The sequence below is a fragment of the Carassius carassius genome, chromosome 2, assembly GCF_963082965.1.
Source record: "Carassius carassius chromosome 2, fCarCar2.1, whole genome shotgun sequence".
In the NCBI taxonomy this organism is placed as follows: Eukaryota; Metazoa; Chordata; class Actinopteri; order Cypriniformes; family Cyprinidae; genus Carassius; species Carassius carassius.
Window position 1 is genome coordinate 33,943,763 of NC_081756.1, and position 25,898 is coordinate 33,969,660.

Sequence of the window (25,898 nt, forward strand, 5' to 3'; positions counted from 1 at the left end):
CCTACTTCTCCAAAATAAATAAATAAATAAATAAATAACTTAAAAAAATAAAATGAAAAAATAAATAAAAACTATATTTTGCCAGATATTTTTCACTGTAGACCAGGCAAGTACATAATAATCTAAACAAAGCAGTTGTCTTAAAGCAGAATGTCTGTACACATTCTTGAATTTGATTTGAACAGATTTGATTTGAAAGATCACAGCACAGAGATACATTCTATTTTTGGTGCATTACATTATAGTGAGATTACATAAATATCTGGATGAAAAAAAAAGTTTGGTACTGATTTATAATGTTATATCACACAATTATTACTGGATCTTTTGGATGAGTCAGAAACCATGATTATTAGTGTTAATTCTGTTTCGGAATTCATTAAAAGTATATATATATATAGCAGGCAATGAGAAAAGTTGGAAGACGATGGCATAAACTCCAGAGGAACAACGCCCAGTCCGCTCAAGCCACAGTAACTCTAACCTAGCGCAGGAATCCAAGGTGGGAGAGGAATAACCGAGAAAAATACCAACTGGACGAGAACAGGAACAACAAATAGACAGGAGAGACAGGACAATAATGAATGAACCAACAACACGACCAGGATTGCCAGCCAAACATAAAGGCAGCGCAAATGAGTTGCAGCTGGCTTTCATAGACCGCAGAGACGCAAGATGAACGCACAGACCCATGAACCGAGACAGTGAGTATGTCTGATTGATGATTGAAACCTCAATATAAGATTTTATCAGCATTGGTAAAATGGAAAATGCTGTCCACTCTCTAATCATTTATAAACTTTACTGTATGCTGTCAACAGATGGCAAAAAGGCCTGTGTCTGACATCACAACTCAACAAAGTAAAAGGCTTCATTTATTGACGTTGCTTGCCAGCCTGTGTTGGCTATATAAGTGTGCTCTATGACTTGTGATTCATGTGAAATGTATTACTGGCTTACATTTGTTAATCAGCAGATGAAAAAAAAACAAAAAAATCTAATAAAATAAAGTGTTTATATGTTTTTACTTATTAATTTGACTGTTTGCTTGTATTCATACATTAACTATTCACTCTATTATTTGACAATCTATTGATTACGTAATATCCTTTGTGTATACCCCCCACCCAAACAAAATAAAATAAAATAAAATAAATAAAAACACATCCTGTCACTGTTGTATCATTGTATATTTTAATTTCTGCAGAGACAAAAATTACAAGCAATTTATTTACAGAAATACCTGTACAAAAGCAAAAATTATGTAAAATAGATCATAAATAGAGGTGGGCTTGCGCTCAGTACAATTGCCATGTTCAGCTGCGTGCATAGTGACTCATAATAAAACAATTATTAAAATCAATTCTCAATTCTACATCAACATCCAAGTCAAAGGACAAATAGAGTATGATTAAAATGACAAATTTGTTTTTATTTTTTTATTTTTTTATCTGTGATGTGTCTTATGACCTAAGTTTTACAACTTAAGTTTTTTTCTTTTTCTAAGTTGAAAGCTTAAGGAACACACACCTCAGAGTGCAAACGACAATTAAACAAAAGCGATTTCAGCACGTTGACAAGAAAGTCAGATGTCTTTTAGGAATTAAGGTGCAGACTTTTTCCAGGCATGTACAGTAGACATAGGTGTTGATCTCCTCAGTTTATTTTTTAAATGTAGTAACTGCCTGGTGCATGTAATCAGCTATATATATATATATATACTCGATAGTCCTCTGAGGTGTGTGTCCCATTCACAAACCTTTGGAGCTTCGTGTTTCATCTACCTTTTAATATCATGAAAATTGCAGAATGTCTCAAAGCATGTTTGCTTCATCGCTTAAGGACACACTTTGCATTTCCTCTGTTTTTCTGTAAAGGCCATTGCAGCATTGTGTTGTTGATGATCCTTTTTGAACTTTCACTTTCATGACTAAAGTTATCTTTGCTGTAAAAAAAGAAAAGAAAAAGAAAACACAGTTTGGACGTGTGATCATGATAACTTTGAAATGGATGGATATACCAGGGTATCACCTATGACCTGTACAGTTGGTACTCATCAACATACTTAACAAAGTTTGACTGATCTTACTTAAAGAAGTCACAAGATAAAAGCTTTTGTTATTTTAAAGTCTATCATAGTAAAATTGCCAGGACTGTAGTTTCAGCATAAAGTACTCTTCCCCCACTTTTAGAAAGCATCTCAGTACAATTGGTTTCATACTGGTTAAAACCAACAAGTCATACCAATAAAGGTATAAAAAGGCACAGTTGCATATTTTGCATTCATTCTAGTTATGTTTTTTTTTTTGTTTTGTTTTTTTACAGAAGCACTACATAAACAAAGTGGCACTGGAAAGGAAAGGGAAAGATATGACTGATGAGATCTGAAGAGGGCATCATTATGAGCGTATATTTGAATACCAAATACAAAAGAGAGTTATGTTGAGAGTCCATTTGAATTCTTCTGGACTCATGTTTCACAACTACATAATGAATCTGCTTAATAATGAAAGGTATTTTTATGTGACAAGAATATAAACATTACAGAACCAATGGATAAAAGTACATCTGCCATAAAATAAAATTGTAAATAAATCAGATAAATAAGCAATGGGTGATATGATGCTAAATACTGAATAACAAATGTGTATGATTCTTTTTCATCCTCGTCAAATCAATATTCATAGTCATATTACAATGTCTAGTGTCTGTTTGTAACAAACGCAAGCAGTGGACTTCCATGTTCACAAGTTATGATATTTGTACACTTTTTTTTTTTCTTCTTCATAGTAAGTGTAGATTCCCTTTAAACGTGCAATAAAAATGTACATTTCTATGTATACAGATTGTAAGCATCAGAGCACTTCTTTTAAACACGAGTAGTACAGACTACAGATCTGGACGCTGCAAAAAAGCAGTCTGTTCAAACTTAAGGAGTCATTAACACAAAAAAAAAACAAAAAAAAAAAAACAATTGCATCTGAATAATTTACCACCTTTTTGTAAAAGCACGTAGCCTGTTAAGTATACTTGTCCTCTTGCAAATGGTTTTGGATAGGCCCATGATGCATGTATAATTCTGCACTTGGTATCCCCACATTGCAATGAAACATATGTGAAGGTAATTGAAGCAACATGTGACCTAAAAAGAAGCTTTCCTGTCCCAGTTCTTTGAAACATCATGTCATGTTGTTCCCGATACTTTGGTTATACAGCTGCATCATCTGCCGCATTGCAATCGCTCCTATCGTGCCTGTAGTAGATGAACTTTGAATGTGATTGTACTACATGAGGGACACAAGTTCTCATCCTTGATTACTCTTCTGAAGTGTGTGAGATTGATAGTGTATCTGTTGAATGAGTTTATTGCTCTATTTAACATTCATACTAGGAATGTTACACAGGGCCAGCCCAAGCTCTTCAGCAGGGCAATATTATTAAACTAATTCACCCCAGCAGCATATCCAAATCATGTTCCTGTGGATTTATGGGATAATTATAATGTGTATGTACAATGTGTGGATCAATTGTGTGTGTGTTTGCAAGTGTGTGTGCCGGAAGGCCAACTTGAGATCACAAAAACTTCAGCATAGATTCACACATATATAGAGAGATCAACCACAATTACACAAAGCCATGGCATTCAGGCAAATAACTGACAAGCTGTGAGATGTACATAACCTCCCTCTGCTTCAAGAGGTGTAAGGGAGCAGGATGAAAACGGGTTGCTTGTGATTTCAATGCGTGTGTCAAGAGTATGTTTACAGATTGTGTGTGTGTACAATACTTCACCCATATGACAAAACCGTGCATTGGTGGATCTTTGTATGCTTGTGTTCCTTCACTTCTACATAAAGTTGTTAGGCACACAGGTAAACTTGCTTTTCACGCTGTAAGTTCGTCGTTTACAGCGCATACGGCATTGACTTCGACCATTTGAGTATCTACAAACCCTTTTAAAACTAAGGCTAAAGTCAATGACGGTGTACGAAGCACTCCGACATCAAGTAGTTATGCCATCATTGATCGTCGTGTGATAATTTTTGTCCATCATCAGCCTGTCTTTTTTGTTTTTTTCTTCGATAATGTGATTGGTTGTCTGGACAGTTCAGTGCTTTGACTGATTGCATATGGACATAATACATCCATGTAAAAACACTCCCACCCTTCCCCCAAAATAAAAACGGATTAAAAGACAGAACCAGTCACATCGGTTCACAATCAGTTATAAAAACAAAGACAAAAAGGTATAGTCCAGGTCCATCTCAAAGGGCACACACTCTTAAGGGGCTAGATGATGCATGCATGTTAAGAAAGAGGTCTACAGAAACCAGGCAGCACTTTGGGGAAGTCTACGGGGCCCATTACGCTAGCAGCAAAGTAGTACTGATCCACCTACATTCCCTTCTCTCCACCTCGGCCACTTCCCCCTCCCCCGTCTCATCCTTCTCACGCACATATACAACATGTAATTCCACGGTTTTTAGTCAGACGGCTATTTAAGTTCGAAAGTAGTGCTGCACTAATAGCGCGAGCAGTTGGAGGAAAATCCATGTTGCTTTTGTTTTAGGGTTTGGTTTGCTTACAGCATCTCTGACAATGCGGAATCACTGTCATCATCCCTCGCAGTCGATGTGTGTCGTTTACAAGTAAACTTCCCGCCTGGTGAGAGTTCCGCATTGTTTCGGCTTGTATTCACCTGTGGGTGCTAGCGGAATCTCCTCAATGGGGCGAGACGTTTCCTCGCTGACAGGAAATCCAGCTGAACTAAATGCGTCGTAGGATGAGGAGGAGGAAGCCATCTTCTTGTTAAGGAGATTACGGTTACGGTCGCCCAGCAGGTGCGAGTGGTCCCCGTTGGCAACAGCTAGCATCTCCTGGCTGCCGGGCTGTTCAGCAACGCTGCCCCCAGGGGAGGTCATGAAGGTGGAGAGTTTGGGAGGGGTGGCCTTGGGCCTACGTTCAGGCGAGGTGCGCACAGGCATCCAGCAGGCATCCGAGTGGCCATATTCGTCACACTCCCGCGTGCATTTACCCGTCATAGCTACGTCAGGCAGGGGCCGAGAGTCTGGGGGAAACAGGGAGAAGGAAACAGAAAAAGTGTAATGTTAATGACATTGTTTTACTTTAAACAACTGGAGAAACAGAAGAAAACAATTGTAATATTGACTAAATAAATAAATAAATAAAATATTGTGGTATGTGTCTCATGAAATGGGCTTTAGAACTGTAAGTGTTTGACAAATGTTTCTGAATGTTCAGAATTTCTTTTTTTCTTTTCTTTTTTTTCACTGTAACTTCATGGTCAACACATATCACATTACACAAAATTGAAACATACATTCACAAACAACAACACTCAAAGCTAAAACATAAATTATACAAAATAATAAATAATGTGAGATCTAAAAAGAAGACCATGCTTTGAAAACGTGGGGCAATTCTAGTGTTCCATGACCTCTGACTCCTTAACTAATGGCCTGAATTCATCTCTAATTGCTATGTGTGTAGCTGGTCTGTTTCTATGCAATTGCGTTGTGTTTTTATGTTTCTACTAACAATTTAACTCTACAAAAGCTTTCACATTTTAGCAAAGTTGTACAGAAATGAAGACAGTGTGTCATTTTCTTGTCTAATCCCCTCTTTGGCCTGAAGGAAACCTACAGTGTACTTATGGAATGACATATTGAAGGATTTGCTGTTAAGTGACATGCTATTGGGTTACATCTTTAACACATGTATGCAAGTTAAAAGGATTATACAAGCATTTTCTAAAGGCTCTAACTGTTACGCATCTGAATGATTGCTTATTTTCCCAGGGTGGGAGAAGAGATCATTTTAGATTCAAAGCCACAAAACCACAAGTATCCTTAACATCTCATATCGCTTCTATTCAGAATGTCTTCTGAACAAATATAATTCTGTTAAACACTCAACGAGCAAACAGATAACCATCTGTCTATGCACAAACAAGGTTGAATATGAAGTTCACTAAGCTGAAATGCACACAAACACTAAATGCTGAAGTCCCTAATCTTTGATGCCAAAGCACAAAGCTGCAGTGTTAGAGAGGGCCGGTTAATGACCAAATGTGAGGCATGGCACAAGCAAAAGAGGTTAAATGCAAAAAAATAACATAAAATAAAAATAAAAACATGCTGCCTTCGTTGAAGAGCAAAAATTTGGGTTAACAATGGCTTACTTTTAATGTTCTTTTTCTCCTGCAAAGAAAGAATAGGGTAGAATCACTGTTCGGTTCCTTCACAATGTAATGCTATGTAAGAGTAATCAATTTAGAAAATGGTATCAGACAAAAAAGCATAAAGTGTTGCAGTTATCTGAGAATTACATATATATATATTTTTTTTTTTGTTTTTGTTTTTGAAAAATGTCATCTATGGTGACAGATTGAGAGAAAAAAAATGAGAGTGAGAAAATAAATAAACACATCTATACAAGAGCAACATGTTGCTCCACAACTTTTTTTATTATTATTATTATTTTATTATTATTATTATTATTATTATTATTATTATTATTATTGTTGTTGTTGTTGTTAAGTGCTTAAATTCCAGGAAATCAATAATGCAAAAAGAAAGAGTGCTATGAGTTGCATTTTTAAGTCACACATCACAAGAAGCTAACATTTAAACCCACTGTCTCTCAAGACTGTTCAAGATCCTAGTTGCAACAAACCAATTTAGCATCCTTGTCCAATTACCGCAATTCGCTGACCTCAAGCGAACCCCCAAACATGTCCTCCTGACCTCAAGGCCAGACTACAGTGTGGTTGCATTGTGGGCAAGTAAGGGTTATTTGGGTCTGACCGAGACACCAGACCACAGAAAGAGTTCAGTGCCGCATTTATGAGACCGTAAGGCTGGATTACTGCCCTGTGTCTAGGGAAAGGTGTGGATGTACAATTGCCCCACAGAGCTCTGTCATGCATCAATGAATGCTCAGTCAACCGACGGTACTTCAATAGCACTAATAACAAAGATGAGCGTGAAGGCTCCAATCTGCAGGACGCCGATATGCCAGTGCAATGTTAATGCTTCTGACAGGGATTACAAAATGGCTGGATAAATCTTATTTGACAGTTAATGTGTTCAAAGAGGCATTACAAAATGTAACATGTTATTCCCATACACGACAGTCAAGAAAATATCAGTGTCAGACACTCATCTGTTTAAAACACTGTGTTAAGTCTCTGTAAGGAAATAGTGTGTGTACTGGGGTGGGTGGGGGGTGTCTGAAATAGAGAAAAGTAAAAAAAAATATATATATATATAAAAAGTAGTCCAGTCAGACTTGTGAAAGAATCATTTTGGAAATGCCATAAATGTTTAGAACAACATGAGTGATGTTCATTTTTTGGGATGTAATTTTACTGAACGGAGACTGAAGGTTTCAAGCTTCAAAACCAAAGCAAAATCATCACAGAAGTATCATAAACAGTATGACCTAAGGCATTCAGACTTCTGTGAAATGGATCAGCTGATTCATTAAAGAGTTGACTCAAAAGAACAGATAGATATTGCTTTTTCTCTCATTGACATGCCAAGGAGAACTAGACAGCATTTCAGTGGATAAAAAAGCCATCTAGTGCTCCACTTTTATTACTTAGAAAAGACTAGCCAGCATATTATTAAAATAAATCTACTTGTGTTGCTCCCCAAAAGAAAAGTGTTGGTGGGGCTGGTCATTACGGTTTGGAATGATGACAGAATGTTAATTTTCTTCTCCAGTATAACTGTCCATAAAACTAAAGAGACTCAACATCTAGCATCTTCCATCAGCCTGGTATTATGTCCACATATAGCTGCAAGTCCAGTCAATTTTGATTGTTAGTGTTCAGTTGATAAACATTTCATGCCAATCAGTCTTTCAGACTACTACCATATCTCGGCAGCTTCACAACTCCAATGCCTGGCTGTCAGACCACTCAGGCCCCTCAAGGCAGTACATTGGCTTTTCATCTATCGCTCATTGTGCCATCTTCAGCTACTGTTTCCTCCAGTGAAAAACAACAAAGAAGCAGTATGAGTGAGAGCAGTACTTCATTAGCGTTCCTCGTACACCGCTGCCATAAGGCCTGTTACTTGAGTCTACGCTTCTGTTTTATTATTCCGGCACTAAACTTTAGAACTACATTATACACATATGTTTCACAAAAATTGTCACTTAAAGCCAACAATTGTTATGATTTAGCCTGAGGATGTAAGATACTTTGGTCTTACATGTCAGAGATGGATGAATTTGTTGGATATTATATGATTTTGTCTGATATCTATTCTGCATGTCCTGAAGCATTCAAGTGAAACTTATAACTGCTGGCATATTAAGTATAGTTTCCTGTTCAATGTTCTTATTTCTTCCCTATAAGTTTGTTCTCTCCCAGCTTAAGCCATTTTTTTTCCAGCTTTAAACTCAGAAAACTCGTCTTAACTGGATTTCAGCTTTTCCTAGTTTGTGCTCCTATTTTAGATTCTCTTCTAAGAACAGTTTTGTCCAATAATCTCATTGCAAATGGAACAGAGCATTGCCTGATTTTAGTCAGCAGTTAATGTAATATAACAGCATGTAATTGTGATTTGCACAATCTCTGTCTCTCTTCAAGCTCATTATAGAGGTAAGATGGAGACCATTTAAGATGTCACTCAAAGACGCACGCTGAAGCAGCCATAATTCAGAGCATTTAGATGGGGGCAGACACAGGTCAAACATGCACTGAGATGAATTCAATCATTGCTAGAATGGCTTTGCCTCCACCTTGTTTCATTTAAATTATCATCTTAAAGGAATGAATAAGTCCGGCAGAAATCTGCTGATCCATTTTCTTTTATCTCTCTCTCTCTCTCTCTCCTCTCTTTCTTAAATATTTGAATGGATGCAACAACAATGTCTGAATGTTTTGGAATTGGATAAAAATAATCAAACCGAGGGGCATCAGCAAATAAATAACGGTCAACCTTTCCTCAGAACTAACTTTACTTTTCCTAACCATTTAATTTGCAATTACTTTTACCCAACTGTTCCCAAGGTCAGTTACAGTGATACATGAAGTAAAGAGATGTATTTGATTGCATTAGGGCTAACAATGAACATGGTCAAAAATTGTATGTGCCATTTCACATGAATGAATAAATGAATAAATGAATAAATGAATAAATGAACGAATGAATGAATGAATGAATGCTACTTGTCTCATTTGAGACAAAAAATAAATAAAATAAAAATAAATCTATAGGCCTGCAAACACAAAAGAGTATTTCTTCCTTACATATTTTCCCTAAAACCCCCATGCCTTGAAATTTGACACCAAGCCACCAAGCAACTCAGTTTGAGCCTGAAAAGCAAGGATTTGGAGATGGCAAACAAAGGGCCATACTCAGGCCTCTACCCCAGGGCCGAGCGAATGTCGCCGGAAACGCACATGGCTCTGTGGCACACTAACTGTCACTCAGTATAGTGGGCTTTTCTGCCAACGGAGGTTCGGAGTATAATGCCTGCCATTTTCCGCAACCAGTCCTTTTGAATAACTCTGAAGAAACATCCACTCTTCTCTGACAGAGGGTTTGGAAACGAGTGATCAGGGTAACAGCGGGAGGGGGGAAGGGAAGATATGGCTCTCAGAGCTATTCTGTGAGTTAATTACGTGTGGACAAAAGTGGATTCCCTGGCGCAGTCGGAGCTCTGCTGTTGTGAGGCTGGTGTCAGGGTTCTGGAAAGCTGTAAGTTGGCCAGAGGCTCAGCTAATTGACAGGGATATGAGGATTTTGTAATCTATGTGTTTGGGTTTGTGTGTATTTTGCCCCACTGTATAAAGCTTAATGCCTAGCTTTTCTAGCACACATGAACATGCTTGTGCTTGGAAGCATTAGTCGTCCTTCTATATTTTCAGCACTCTGCGTGTGCATGTGTTTTCATCTTCTGCAAGTTAAGCCTCGTCCCTTAGAGGCCCGCTGAACTACAGGCTCCCCTTTTGCTCTCTGTTTTCCGGATGGGAGGCCCTGCCAAAACATAACTGCCAGCCAGAATGGCTGACCCTTCTGTCCAGTCGCTCTGTGTGTGTCTGTGTGAGAGAGATGAGCTTAGGACACAGTCTAAAATCTCAGCAGAATCCACAAGTTTATCCAATAGATATACAGCATTTACAGAAAATCATCTACCACGTGTTCACACAAGCAATTGCATGTGACCCAACAAACCATTACAAGACGTCTCAGTGTCATTTAATGTTGCTGTTCACAATGGGAGAGAAGTAATGGACAAAATGACAAAATAAGTGCCAATAAGAACATATTTAAAGAGACACAGGAAAATGTTTTGTCATCATTTACTCACACTCATATACAATTTACCAACCCCATAGTCTATTAACTGAATAAATAATAATAAATAATAAATAAATAATTTACGTGGGTCTTAACCTTTTTAAGCGGTACGGTCCCACATATGGGATTCCTATTTCCGTGCCCCTGAGGGTATGGTCCTACATATGGGATTTAGAATGCTCGGTGATGTCTCATAACCTCCAAATTCAAACTGTGGTTTCACGCGTTGACTGGCACTGAGACAGAGACAGACACGCATTGCGCTTGTCATATTATCACAACTATGCGTATTATTAACCACATAATGCATATTTTAGGTTTCAGACATTTAAATACACATAAATACTATTAAAACAATGCATTTAGAGTTTGAAAAATACATGCATATGTCTATGGAAGCAAAAATATTTTTTTTTTATTAATATCAGTTACACATACTATAAAGTTCACTCTATTCTTAACCTAGCTCACCCCATTTCACATTACAGATCACGATCAAGATCATTCAGAAAGGTTTTTAAATGACAAAACACTCATTTACACATAATTATGAATCAGAATATCAGATTGTTCATGACAAGGTATGCAAGTTTGTGAATATTTTAAATAAAAACAAGGAAAAATGAAATAAAAGCGATACATCTGTCATACAGTGTTATTGTAGACGCGGTGTGTCATGTGACAAGCCTGACTCGTCGCCATAGAAACAGTAAGGGGAACGTTCTAAAATAACGGTCATCTTAAAAAAAACTCACTCTGGGGGGACCGCTAGAATATTTAAAACTCACCACTGAAAAGGTTAATATTAATAGCACTGCCAGTTTATATTTACCAACTTTTTTGTCAACTTTTCAAATCTGTCAGTTCCTCAACTCCCGTAGCCTTATGGGATAACAAAGTGTCCACTTGTTTCCCACATCAGAATCTCAGCAGATGCAGTACATCCTACTGGTATTGTCCACCTACTTTATGATGACATCCTGCTAACATATTGTTTTCTGGATACTGTGTAGTAGGCAATTACACATACTGAAACACAATCTCTCCATTTCTTTGCAACAACAGGGATATTGTCTCCCCGTGAATGTTCCTGTCTGTTTTCCCTGCAAATAAAATCAGCCTCTAAGCAGCATCACAAGCTTTCTCTTAGTGAGATTAAAACCCCTCTTTAACACACTATCTTGTCTTTGTCCACGGATGCTACACGAGTTTCATATTTTCATTAGGAGGCATCTGCACAAGACATAGCAGTTCTTTTCACCAGACACCACTGGAAAGGCTGGAATATTGAGGGAAAAGGAAAATGAGAAAGACTGTTCTTTTTTTTCTAGTTAGTGCTGTCTATTTGATTCAATAACACTGGACTGTCCTTGTAGAATAGGCTGCAGCTCTAATGCTCTCTCTGTTACTTTCTCTATTTCTTTGCACATTGTGGACACCTAAACTCAAGATATCACATCTGTCATTAAACCTCAATTTTATATACACATACAGTAACCAAATAAATAAATAAATCATATGAACAATTACACTCTTAAAAATAAAAGGTTCTTTGTTGGCATTGATAGTTCCATGAAGAACCTTGGACAACTGTGGAACCTGTTTAATGCACAAAAGGTTCTTTATAGTGTAAAAGGGTTATTTAAATTATCAAAATGTTCTTAACAGTAAGAACAAATAAATGGTTCTTTTAATTATTGTTTACTGAAAGGTTCTTTGGGGAACCCTAAGTGGTTCTTCTATCACATCATATTGGAAACAAACCTTATTTCAAGAGTATAGAGCAGCGCTCCTGGGGGGCCGGAGTCCTGCAGAGTTTAGTTCCAACACTATTTATAAATCAAGGCAAAAGTATTTGAAAACTTTTTGGATGTCAAAAATTATAGGGACATCTTCATAATTAATGTGATGAACTAGACTTAAAGTCCAGAAACTTTTTAGGGCCATATGTCCTATAGTTGCAGCATACTTACTGACGGGCAAAAATAATTAAGTTAGCAAAAGTAACTTTTTAGCACTTTCCCTTGGAAATTGCTGGCAAACTGAGAGCATAACGCCTTCTAATAGCATTAGGCAAGGTAACACAGCAGTCAGCTCATGAGTGCTTTAGCTGAGCTAATATGATGTGTGAGCCGGTAAAGTTTCTGGAGGATTGAGGCCGCTGTTGACCTGGTTTGCTTCAGTAACCTCAGCGTTACACTGCATATGTTTTCAGCGGTGCTGCACCAGTGAGCCAAGACAACAAAGTGTACAGTAACACAACAATAGGAGAAGAACCATGTCAGACATGGTGCAATGAATTGCGGCGGAGTGATGTGTGTATTTAATTTCCTATTTTGCTCTGGTCTTTCTACATCTCTACATCAGACTCAGCCCACACCCTCCAGGTGGCCTCCAAATTATTATATTACATTCACAAATGAAACTCACAAATGAGATTGCTTTAATATCTCTCTATTTCCATATATATATATATATATATATATATATATATATATATATATATATATATATATATATATATATATATATATATATATATATATGTTTATATATATATATATATTTTTTTTTTTTTTTAATTTTTTTTTTTTCTCCAAGACAGCAATGTGATTAAATACAGAAACGTCCACCGCTTCTCAGATTTTTTTCCTTAGTAGGCTTAGTGATCTCACATGTCTGGTAAGTGTAACTGATTTCTCTAGTTGTTAGTAGAAACACAATTTCATCTCACATTGTGTTCACATATGTCAATATAACAAAATTATTATTTTATAATAATCAAATTACCTGAGCTACCATATAGTAATTTAATGCTCTACACTCTTACAGCATTTAATGTATTATTATTATTAGTAGTAGTATTATTAATATTATTAATATTATTATTAAGAACAGAGCAGAATGATTTAACTAAATAAATAAATATATAAATAACTGCATTTAAAATTTTTCATATCTCACAGTGTGACTTTATTTATTATAAAAAATAAAAATAGAAATAAGGATAATAATGCACAACCACATGCACACACACACATACACACACACACACATACACACACACATATAAATACTCACAATGGACCACATTTTCAGCAAAATCCCTGCAAACTCTAACTAGTGTTGAACAGGTATGGGTGTACCCTTATGGTGCTTAAAAGCACTTGGGGAAATAATTATTCTACCATTAGAGCTCTCCAGCTATGATTAATTGAGCAGAGATTAACTAGCATAATTTAGTTTTGCCGACTATCTCACTGCCATTTACCTAATGCGACTTCCTCTCTCTGCATCTCCCACTCCCTCTCTCTCATCAGAAGGCATGACGAGTCTCGTAAATGTGGCGCTGACCCTCGTTTTCCTGACTTCTCATCTATCAGTCATAAAAAAAGAGCGAGTGTGCTCATATGCATACACAATCACAGTACTGTCATGTCTACCTCTCTAAATTGAGAAACAAAAAAAATCTACAATTACACATTGTGCATCTGAAAAGACTAGTGAAGCTGCAACGTTCGAAAAGCTGAAACTAAAGTAAATGCCTTTTTCCCCCACATTAGTCAAAAACATTTCAACGGTCCAATCCATTGCAAGCGCTGACACATATATTACACAATTTCCATGAAAAAGAGTATGAGTGATAAGGTGAAAAGCATTCAGGAGGTGGACAGACAGTAAAAAATGAAAAATTGTAACATTTATATTAGAAAATGGTAGGGCTTGAGCAAGGATTGACTCTGTGCCAAAAGAGAGACATATATATATATATATATATATATATATATATATATAGAAAGTAAGAGAGACCGGGATTAAAATCTCACATGCGTGTGTGTTTGTGGCTAAGTGTGTGTGCATGATTTTTTTTTTCATTGATGGTCTTTAGACTTCGTCTCATTGGCTCAGAACTGGGTGCCTTATCGCACGTTCCCAGACGCACACACACAATAGCCTATTTTACACCATTAAATGCGTATTTGTCAAAATACAATTTCAATTAAATCCCACAAACCTACTGGTTTGTGCTTTGCTCCACTTACTACTAAAGGAAAGGGAACAGAGGACAGAGTAACTCTCTCTCTCATATATATATATATATATATACACACACACACACACACACACACAATACACATTCACACATAGACAGAATACAAGGAGAAAGGCAAAATGAGAGACATAGAGGCTAGGAAAACGAAACTGGATTGTTTGAAGAGAGCACTTCTTTTAAACAAAGTGTCTTTACTTAATGCTGGCTTATTCCTAATCAATGTATGCACGATCACAGATAAAAACTGTTTTCAAGCACAAACAAATACAAATGAGTAATGGTGTCATATTGGGAGGATACTTCAACTCGTGCAATCTCATCTCATCAACAGTGCACAACTCACGATCCCTGCGGATATTGGATCATAACCTCTCTGTTAGTCGACCCAACTGGCCTTACTCACTACACCACTTTTCCTGAGCCATGGACCCTGCATATATTTCTTATGAAAAAAGGCACCAGATGAGTCATCACATTTAATTCTCAGCATGCCAAGGGGTGTAAAAGGCTAATTAAGTAAACCAGAGGTAGGAAGGGTCTAGCTGGCTGTTCCAGATCTCCAACACTGTAGGGTTTTGGCCCTTCAGGTCTGCTGAAATTGAGCAAAAACTTGCAAAATGACCGGGGGTTCATATTTCCACGGGGTTAAGCCATGAGGTCTTGATGAGACATCCTCTTGTTTCTCAGTCTAGCACCTCATCAAAAGTCAAGTGAACTTTCGGAGGTTCCGTCTAGTCAGGCTTTGGTTTTGTGAGGCTTTCATTAAGGATGAGTGGACTGAGCAAAGACACACAAGCTGCAAACAACTTCCATGGCATATTTCCGAGGTTTTTAACAATGTGAATATCCGAAAAACAAAAAAAATGGGGATGTGTGGGCACTGACAATATGAAGAACATCACATTCTTTTTGCTTGTATGCTGGGAAGCACGGGAACAGATAATTGCTAAAGCATTACCGCGTCCCCATTTTCTCTCAATTTAGCACCCAAAAAAACGTTAAAATTCTCAGCATCACTCCTGTTTGAAGAGCCCTTTTTGCAAAGACACACTTTAATGTGATGACACATTAAAGTCATATACTAACTTAGCTTCAAAGTATAGCAAAATAGCTTAATGGAGTAGTGGTTTTGCTCAGACTAAAGGCTTAAATTAATTTACGTGGTCCCATGATGTTAAACATTGACATTCCGCATGCAAAAAAAAAAAAAAAGTGGTTTTAAGCACCTTTATCCTCCAAACAGACATTTTGTCATCTTAAAAAAACAAAATAAAAAAAAAACATTTAAATGCGCACAAGTCATATTTTCATTTAAATCAAAACCTTTTTCCAATCATCAATGTAAATCTAGAAAAACAAATAAATAAATACATAAATTATATTATATTATATTATATTCATGAAGAGGTTTATTTTGCGATAACAACTGGCTGAATGTGCACTACCCAGTGTATCACAGAGCTGCGTCCCACATAAATAAATAACTGGACACAAAATTGATTGAGTTAAAATATATCAATAACTACTAATACTCAAAGCAAAGTTTCTTGAAGAAAACTGTTACTAGCAAGTAGCGTTTAGTCAAGAAGAATGGAAGTTCAAACTAGACGAATATTTAATGGAATATTTAATGATAAGGTATAGTCATACTACTTATTACATGGCTTTTCATCACAGAAATAATTATGGGTTACAAATGATAATGAGATTTGAGATGAAACTGATTTCAAATCTTACCTGTCTATTATCTTATAATCCATTACACTGTTCAAAACAATGATCCTGGCAAGAAGACGAGCACAGCAACGATATTATAATAATATTGAAATCCTCATTAATACTGATGTCCTCCAAAGTAATTTCAAAACAACTGAAAACTATAACAGTGGCTCAAGATGGCAGCAGCTGGTTTACCCAGATGAGCGGTATGTTATTCAATATTACTACTAATGATGGTTGTTATTGGGGAATAACATGCCTGGAATGTCGTGACTGACCAATCAGAATCAAGAATTCCAGGGAGCTATATTATATTTTATTATATTATATTATATTATATTATATTATATTATATTATATTATATTATATTATATTATATTATATTATATTATATTATATTATAATGCCACTACTCCTTGAATTAACAGTAAAAGTCTATGTTGAAATCTGAAATACCTCTGCAGCCTCATTAAATTCAAGTTTCTCAGTGTTTCTGAGCCATACATGTGGCTGATATTCCTTTACGAGGGAACATAGAGCACTTACAGGTGTGCTTTGTTATAAGAAATGACTGTAAGCGTGAAGATGTGTCCCAATGGTGTGTCTCTTGCCTGTACCACAGGTGGCTTAAGCTAAATCAAGGGCAGTGTCAGTGCACTGTCACTGCTGCTCTCTCCTGAGCTGGAACTAAGATATCAATATCCTCTTTTCTGTACCTGAGGACTGCTGGAGGAAAGAATGACATTAAAAACAAACATAGTCCAGCCACCTGCTGTGAACGTGTACAGTATGTTAGTGTAGAGGCTGCAGAGGCTTTACGTTGTATGTAATGGCATGTATGCTTACAATAATAGCTATTGCTAATAACTCCGTGTCTGTTTGTACAACATCTATGGTTGTGGACAGGGTGGAAATGTTTGATAAAACATTGCATGTTCACATTACACCCTATAATTGATCTCTCATTCGTGTCATTATATATCTGGAAACCCTCTGCTTAAGGGTGGGCCATCTTGTTAATACTAGCTAAGCTACCAGCTTAAAATTTCTGTATGTACTATTAAATTTTTTTTTTTTTTGCCTTTTCAAACCCAAGCTCATCAGAAAAATGAGCATACTTTATTAAATGCACTTACACAAGCGGTTTATGCCAGTGTGTCTGCAGTGATCAAAGCACCTTGCCACATCGCTTTCTCACATTTTGACTGATTCCTCTTGGCAAAGTGATTCAATTAAATCTCTCTCTCTCTCTCTCTCTCTCTCTCTCTCTCTCTCTCTCACACACAAACATACACATTTATTAGCTATCTAAATGGGGACATTCCATATGCGCAATGGTTTTTATACTGTACTGTATATATATTATAACTGTATATTCTATCACCCTACACCAACCCTGTACCTAAACCTACCCCTTAAAGAAATCTTTCTGCATTTTTACAATAAAGAAAATAAAACAAAAAAGAAAAAATGAAAGAAAGAATAAACTTTATTTCACTATTTTATACCAGATTTACAAATGAGGACGCCCCCAAAAGGGAAGTTTTTTTTTTTTTTTTGATTTTGTTAGGTTTAGCTAGCTTTTGGGTACAAATTTGTCCCCAAAACATGGTTAAGTAGGCACATATATTTTCATGCTTGTTTTGAAGAGAATAAAAGGTGATAGAAATATGTCAAATCACTGCATTATGCTGCAAACTGGTATTTTTCATATTATTTTAATTTATTAGGATAAAAAAAAACTGGTTTGTGGAACAAATATTGTAGTTTTACTGTTTATTGCGCAATATCAAAACATTCATCAAGATGCATTTCATTTCATTCAAGAGTTCATTGTGATTCTTATTATTTAAGTAATTTTGCCTCTCAAATAAATTTATTTTGATTTAAGAAAACAAGACAAAAATAAAGATTAAGAGAATCTTAAATGTCAAGGGGAAACATTGCTCTTTGATTTTATGTTTTTATAGTGCTTTGTTATAATGGAAGCAAACTACATATACATACAAAATACACACACACACACACACACACATCAGTCAGAATGAGCTTTTTTGTTTTTGCTCCATTTTTCATGAGCTGAACTCAAAGATCTTAGACTTTTTCTATGTACACAAAAGGCCTATTCCTCTCAAATATTGTTCACAAATCTGTCTAAATCTGTGTTAGTGAGCACTTCTCCTTTGCGGAGATAATCCATCCACCTCACAGGTGTGGCATATCAAGATGCTGATTAGACAGCATGATTATTGCACAGGTGTGCCTTAGGCTGGCCACAATAACAGGCCAATCTAAAATTTGCAGTCCAGTCAGTATCTGTATACTGTAACTGTAATATAAAATGACTGTCCACCCCTACCGATGGATATTTAACACGTTTAAAGCTTTCTGCTTTTCTCTCCTATCTTACCCTCTCTCTCTTTCTCGTTAAGGTGGATTGATTTTTGTCCATTCCCACCTAGCAGTGCAACACTGATTCTCAAGCAGTGAGTCTGTGGGAAATATTTATCCTTATTGATCCAAAGAGCTGATGAGTCTGTTATGAACGCTGCAGTTCAAACAGTTTTGGTCCTACAAAAATCTCTAAATAGCAATTTTCACTTGACTCCACCATGTGAGAGTGGACAAACATGTCAGATGTTTCTTTATAATTGTCTCTCTGTAGCACAGCATTAAGGAAAGTGCAGCACTGAGCAAGACAAAAAGGGAACAGCGAGGAGAAGACGTCATCCTCATGTAGATGAGGAGCTGGAGGGGTTTACTGGCTGTGAGCATGGCAAGAGGGTAGCGGAGCGGGCGCTGATAATTCCGTCTGCTGTCATGTCATGAAAAATTCAACACCTACAGGATATTTTCTGCATCAAACTTTCATGCCATCAGGTTGTCTCGACACCACTTGCTTCACACACCCTAACGATGAGAAAACTGATGAGAAAAAGCTCATCTTCCTGTGTGCTGTCTCTGATAAAGGTGCACATCACAGCGTGCCGCTGACAGACAGGGTACAGTAGGCAACAGCAAGCTCTGAGAGAATGCATAAAGGTTTAAGGCAGCTCATCTCTTAGTTAGGTTCACCGTATCTTCACAATGAGAAACCGCAAGGGAAACCTTAACAGCTGGAGCCTATTCCAGAAATGCAATCTGTTTCTTCTCATTCGTATGCGCGCGTGCACTCATGCTAGCTGATCTGACTTTTAGTCGTCATACTCTTTTAAATCTCAAAGAAAAAGTCAACAAAGTTGATCATCTCTCTGCAATAAAACTATCCACAAGTTCTCCCGTGTACAATCCCGTGTATTACACAAGGTCATATGGAAATCTGTCCCATTTCCCAGCCGGCACAATGCATCATGTCAACATAATAAACAACAGCAGAAAGCGCTTGATGAATTCAGCAGAGCACAGCGTTCAAAAGGCTAAGTGACTTTACTTTAGCAGGAGAACATTAAACATGCCCACCATCAAACTAAATTCAATAAACATCACCATTCACAGCTTATTGCATTAGATAATGCGCATTAATTGTTGTTCAGCAACATTACTAGTTATTGAAGAAGATTTTAAGTGAAAAAAATGTAATGAAATTTTCTGCCTAAAAGCATCCTTAAAGTACACTATATATATCTCTCTCTAGAAACGAGCAGCACATTAATCAGAATGAAATGCTGCTTTTATTTTTACTCTGAGATGAACGGGTTGGCTCTTTATCAATAGCAGTACTGGACTCTAAAGTTGGACAGGGTACAAAATAAAAATGAAATAGCACCCACAAAATGGCTCTAATAGTAACGTGAGGCTGTCATTATAAAAAAAGCAATAGATTTTAACATTGCTGACGCACCACCTGAAAATCTAATAAGCAGTACATTTGCCTCCATATTCTGTGTGCAGTGAGTGAGCTGCATAGAGAGACTGGTAATGTGTGAGGCAATTTAATAAGACTTACTCCTGGCTGTAATATTGCATGAACAACACGGTCCACCAGGGTGAAAAAAGTATGCATACAGAGAGAATCATGCCCTGGCATACGCCTTTTAAGAGCACTTCCACAAAAAAAAAAAATCTTAAATGGAACACTTCCTGTGGAATATATATATTTTTTCTGCGACTAAGCGACTAATACAATTTTGATCGACTAAGCCTCTTCTCATTGACTGGCAGTTAGTCGACTATTAGGGTGCAACCCTAAGTAAATGCACGGTAACTTCATTAAAAACTTTAATATTGACAACAATGTTCTTACAATGACTTTGAAGATCACATTTTTCATATATTCTACCAAAAACTATGGCCATTAATGTGCATTTTATGAAGACAACATCAAGTAGCCTTGCAGTGGTACGTATGCCAAACTTAATACGGCCACAGTAGGAATGTGTGGAGTTTATGGTGTTTATACATGACTGCTCTAGCTGTCTCCTGGTCTGTCACATTCTCTGACATTTACAGCAAAGCCCAAGCTGCCAGTGTATAATTCACCCTGGGCCATGGAGAGTGTATATTTAGGACAGGCCTATCTCAGTCAACCCCTAAAACATTCTCGCTAAACTCTCTCACACTTCACTGAAAGCCATGTCCAAGCTAGCGTCTAAACATGACCCTACGCCACTGTGGGCGAGGAGCTGCACACAGAATGACAAACTCTTTTCTCACTTTCTTCTCTGCCTTCCATTCCGTCTCCTCTGTAACATCTTCGGCTTCCATTTCGTTCTTTTTTTTTCCCATTTGCTCACATTGAGAATTGCACATTTTCTTCCCATTTAAAGGGTTAGCGGATTTGGATATCAACATTACGCTGTAGATGAAGGCATAATGGAGCGCAAAGGAGCTCCTGTGATAGGTGGATCATCTCCCACCTAATACAGACACACTAAAAGCCATTAACTAGAGGAAGCATTCGAACTTTCCAACCCGCATTACTTCAGCAACGAGAATGGACTAACAATCAGAAGAGGTTCTCAAGAATGCAAATAAGCAAAAAAGCTACAGCTGGAAGCCTGAAACATATCATTTCTTTCAACTTATCCCCTACATTAGCATTTAATTTTCTCCACCACTTAAGCGTGCTCATTATATATATTTGCTACATAAGAAATGGAGGATAAGGCACTTGCTTAATTTGTTCTCCTCCCTCAAGGTCTTGGCTAATCTATTGTATGGCATAAAGGGCTTGTGTGTCATGCACTATGTTGGAGGGGATGCAAGTGCATTAGTATTATTAAAGGAATGATGAAAAGTGACTCCATCGCTCCCCGATGATGAATCACTTGGCTGTCTTTTCATAGTCAAATGACACGGGCTGGTGAGAATCCATGTGATGTGGCAGGATTTGACCCTGCACACAGATAAAAACAAGAAATCGCCAAAATGAAAAGAGCAGCTTTTTATGAAACAAGATGCTCAGCTGTGCAATATTGCTCAGGATTCATGTGAAAGTGCATCAGAGCTGCCAACGCAGTTTCACATACACATAAACTCTAAGTAAGGATGCTTTATTTTCCTCTGTGTGATCTTTTGAGGCAAATAAAATATTAATAGAGCTGGAGTGCAAGTATGTGATCATTATAACAATTTCTCTGCTTGTAAAGAAAAGGAAAATGTTTTCACAAGTGAAAATGCTGATTTGATGAAAGTAAGATATGGAATGTGGGGGAGAGAAAGACAGCAAACTTGACCCAGAAAACAAGGGTCTCTGCTATGTTCTGATAATTACAATAATTATAATATCATATTTTATTTTATTTTATTTTATTTTCCTGCTGGTTATAGCACATTTTAAAGATTTTCTTCAGTAAAGTATGAGTGGGAGACTGAAACGACTTTATTCTTTATTATTGTGCCATTAGCTGAGAAAGGTTTTTCCATTTAAGAGTGTATGGAAGAAGTGTACAGTACAGCAAAGCAAAGCAAGCTATCATTAATATTGGACAAGCTCAAGATTTCCTGCATGCATAAGTGGCGAGATTTATTGATGTCTTTGCGCCACAGATGTGACAGGTGCGTGTAGGTACTTATTCAAGAAAGAGCACTCTGTGAATGTTCTGTCAATGTTGCTCACTGGTTAACGGAACGTTTGCCAAAGGGTTCTCACTTGCATGTGTAGTTTTGCGGCATGCTTTGAGCACTAAGTCAAAGTAAAGAAAGACTTCCTGTCTTACATTAAAGTTACAATATGTCTAGACCAATTGATGTTTTCCACATTATAGACCACCTACACAGCAACCATTTAAGTGGAAAAGTGGAATATAATTGCATAAATAAAGCAAAATAATATTTTATTATTTAAAAAAAAAAACCTTACTTGATGTACAAATTTGCAGCAGTTTTGGCCCAAGCCCTCTCTCTCTCTTTGCTCAGTGTTGGTGTTTACTGAGGGAAGAGTAAATTCTGCCCTGTGGCCTCCCTTGCAGATGATAATGGAACAGAGTTGCCCCATACATATGCCACATTAGTGCCTGCTCCACATGCCGCCTATCAAACACAACACAGATAAATCCTTGTTGCTTCACCCTCAAGGACTAAACTAAAGGCGTCCATCATAAGGCACTCTCTCAGACACATACACACTGTGCTCTGAGTGAGGAGCCCTTTTGAACCTTTTACTTTGCAGATGAAGTCGGCCTTTTGTCGCTGTTCAAGTCAACATCGAAAGTAAAGGCCAATAAACTTGTATATGCCCCCAGAAATATGAGCATACATAAAAAAAATATGACTATTAAACCTGTTCAGCCTCAGGCCTACCACTCTTATATGGATATAATGGATTTTTACAATTGTAAATTGTCTCCCAAACTGGTTTAATATTCATTAATTGTATCATAGACTTAGAAAGAGATTAGTGCCTAAATCTGATCAACATAATAGTCATCTGGACTCAAAATAGCAGTCGGTCCTGGGGGTTACAATTAGTTTTATTTATTTATTTATTTATTTATTTATTTATTTATTTATTTATTTATTTATTTATTTATTTTTGTGAAACATATGGCTTACTCATAATTGTACAGTATCTGCATTTTTACCTGTGCTAAAAGTATGAAGACTGATAATAATAATAATTATAATAATAATAATAATAATAATAATAATACTGTACGTCACACTATAGTCTATGCTATTTTTGGTTGTTTGATGGTTAATCTGATGTATCTGTAAGTTTGTAAATAATAATTGAATGATAATCACTACTCTTTTGTTCACAGTAAATGTAAGATTGTATATGGCTCAATGCATTACAATGTGCCTTTTTGTTTTGTTTTTTAAGAATCAGTATAGGATTAAAAAAAAAGTAATGCAAATTGCATAGCAGACTGAATATGTGAATTTGAATTGCTAATTCAACTGCTTGTTTCTTTATCAGAAACAGAGAGAGAGAAAAAAATTGTTTTCTCAATTTTGTCTTGCTGATTGTATGGAAAACATGCTGTGTCGCCCTTGAAATCTCCTCATAGTCTCTTACTTTCTCTAATACTCTCACCTAATTTATACAGCAATGCATCATGGGTATTGAATCCAGCTTCGATCAATGATGGCTGCAAATATCCCAGCAGCTTATTTTCCCAGGAAATGGCCTGACTTTTCGTAGTGTGAGAGTGAGCAAGTGAGTTTTGTAGCCAGTGAGAAAGAGGGAAATGGGGTTGAAGGGTAATTCCCTTGTGTAATAACGTGCCTGTATGGCGACCAGTGTTTAATGCAACTGAAGTCTTAAAGAAAACATGAAATAAGAATGGACTCTATTTGCTTCCTAATGCACATTCCTGATCTTATTGTGAACAATCCATCACCACATTATTTCAAAGAAATAGAGTTATAGTTAGAGTTATATTGTAAAGGTCATGTTCTTGACCTTATCTGCTGCTCTTGTGTAACTCCTTCTAATTGTCTTGCATTGAACTTGCGCATATCAGATCATCATAAGTTAATATCATTCAGTGGCTGCGTTTTAATGGGCCATACTAATCCAATCATAATTGGACTAGAAGCACAAGCAGAATAAAAAATAAATAAAAAGTCACATGTAAACACGTCAATCAGATTGAACTGGCCAGATCTGACTAACATTTCGGTAACACTTTAGAATAGGTAACAACTATTAGTTGCTTATTAGCATGCATATTACTAGAATATTAGCCATGTATTAGTGCTAATTAAGAACATATTAATACCTTATTCTGCTTGACCTTATTCTACATCCCTAATCTTACCCAATCCCTAAACCTAACAAGTACCTTACTAACTGATTAATTAAGAATTTCTTGAGAGAAATGTTATAGTTAATAATTAATAAGTGTTACCAAAATTTGATTGGCTTGTAAGGGGTGGATTATTCATTTTATCACTTTTATCACCAATCACTTTATTTAATGTTCATGTCAACAACACATTCAGATTCGTCAAACAGAATTAATTCATTCTGATGGAAGCAAAAAAATGTCCATGTAAACGTACCTAATGTTATCTTAATGGTAGAAAAAAAAAATCAATATGGTTCGTTCCAAATCATTTTGTAATATTAAGAACATTTATTTATCTGCTCTTTCTGATGGACTTTACAATTTCTTCAGGAGAGATGCCTTTTGTACTCAAGATGACTTGGTTTCCTGTTATCATGAGGGACTGCATAGTGTGCTTGATACACTTGCACCATTAAAAACTGTCTATTTTATTCTGCACATTGGTTTACACCAGAACTGAGACAACTTAAAACTAGCATGCGTCACTTGAAATGTGTATGCATTAAAATGGACTTACTTTTCATAAAGATATGTATACAGATCACATGCTCTTTTACAAGAATGCTCTTTTAACCACTTAATCTGCTATAATTAGGTCAGATGAAGGAAACACAAGATCTTTGTTTAATACAGTAAATAATATCTTACAGCCTCTTGATACCCTTCCTTCTCACCTATATTCTACTGATTTATCCAATAATTGTATGAGCTTTTTTAATACAAAATTACAAAATAGCTGATTCTGGACTGTTAACTATACTCATCCTACATGATCTATGTGTGGCCTTTGATACAATTTCCCATCAAGTTATTTTAGATAGATAATTGTCTATAGGTATCACTGGTGTCCCTCTCTCCTTGTTCAGATTTTATCTTTCTGGGAGCACTCAATTTGTCCATCTTTATCTGTTACCACTGGTGTTCCTCAATGCTCTATTTTTATAATTTACTAATTAACTCATGGTAATATTTATTTAGGAAATATACAGTTTTCTTAAGCTGAATATTGATAAAACAAAGGTTATTCTTGTTGTCACCAAATCCAACAATATTACTCTGTCTGCACATTTCCACCTATGGAACATCAGCCCTCTTCATCCATTCCCCACATCCAGTTCTGACTTCCTGTTTAATATTGAGTAGAGTACAAGATTATGTGTCGTACTTTTAAAGCTCTTCACAATCTAGCACTCTCATATCTCTCTGACTTGCTTCATATCTACATCCTTAAGTGTACTCTTATATCATCTTCATCTGTTTCCCTTGCTGTACCGTCTGTTCGTTTAGTCACTATGGGGTCCAGGGCGTTTATCTGTGCTGCTCCTCGTCCTCATCCTCATCACAATCTATATGAGAAAGTGATTGTTTGACTACTTTTAAATAATAAAATAAAACGTTTTAATTTATGCTGGAAAATTTTATTTTTACTCAAAAAAACATCAAGTTAATGAAGCAAAATGTCTTGCGAATGTAATTCATGATTTTAAGGCTGAACATCTGAGAGATTTGGCTTCAATCTTTATCGGAATCAGCTTTAATGTTACTAAAGCTCA

The 25,898-nt window shown here is 36.5% G+C and overlaps 1 protein-coding gene across 4 annotated transcripts in view; it reads right to left on the minus strand.

Annotated features, from left to right (window-relative positions):
- Nucleotides 1-1,171: 1,171 nt before the first annotated feature.
- LOC132109193 (protocadherin-7-like) overlaps nucleotides 1,172-25,898 on the minus strand; it is a 109,158-nt gene continuing 84,431 nt past the window's right edge. For 2 of the 4 annotated variants that reach the window (XM_059515296.1, XM_059515295.1), the window contains exon 3: nucleotides 1,172-5,068. In XM_059515296.1, the coding sequence (XP_059371279.1) occupies nucleotides 4,644-5,068 (425 nt within the window). In that variant the 3' untranslated portion in view covers nucleotides 1,172-4,643. Of the gene's footprint in view, nucleotides 5,069-6,202; nucleotides 6,222-25,898 lie in introns of all 4 variants that reach the window. The other 2 variants (XM_059515297.1, XM_059515298.1) reach the window with 2 other exon arrangements.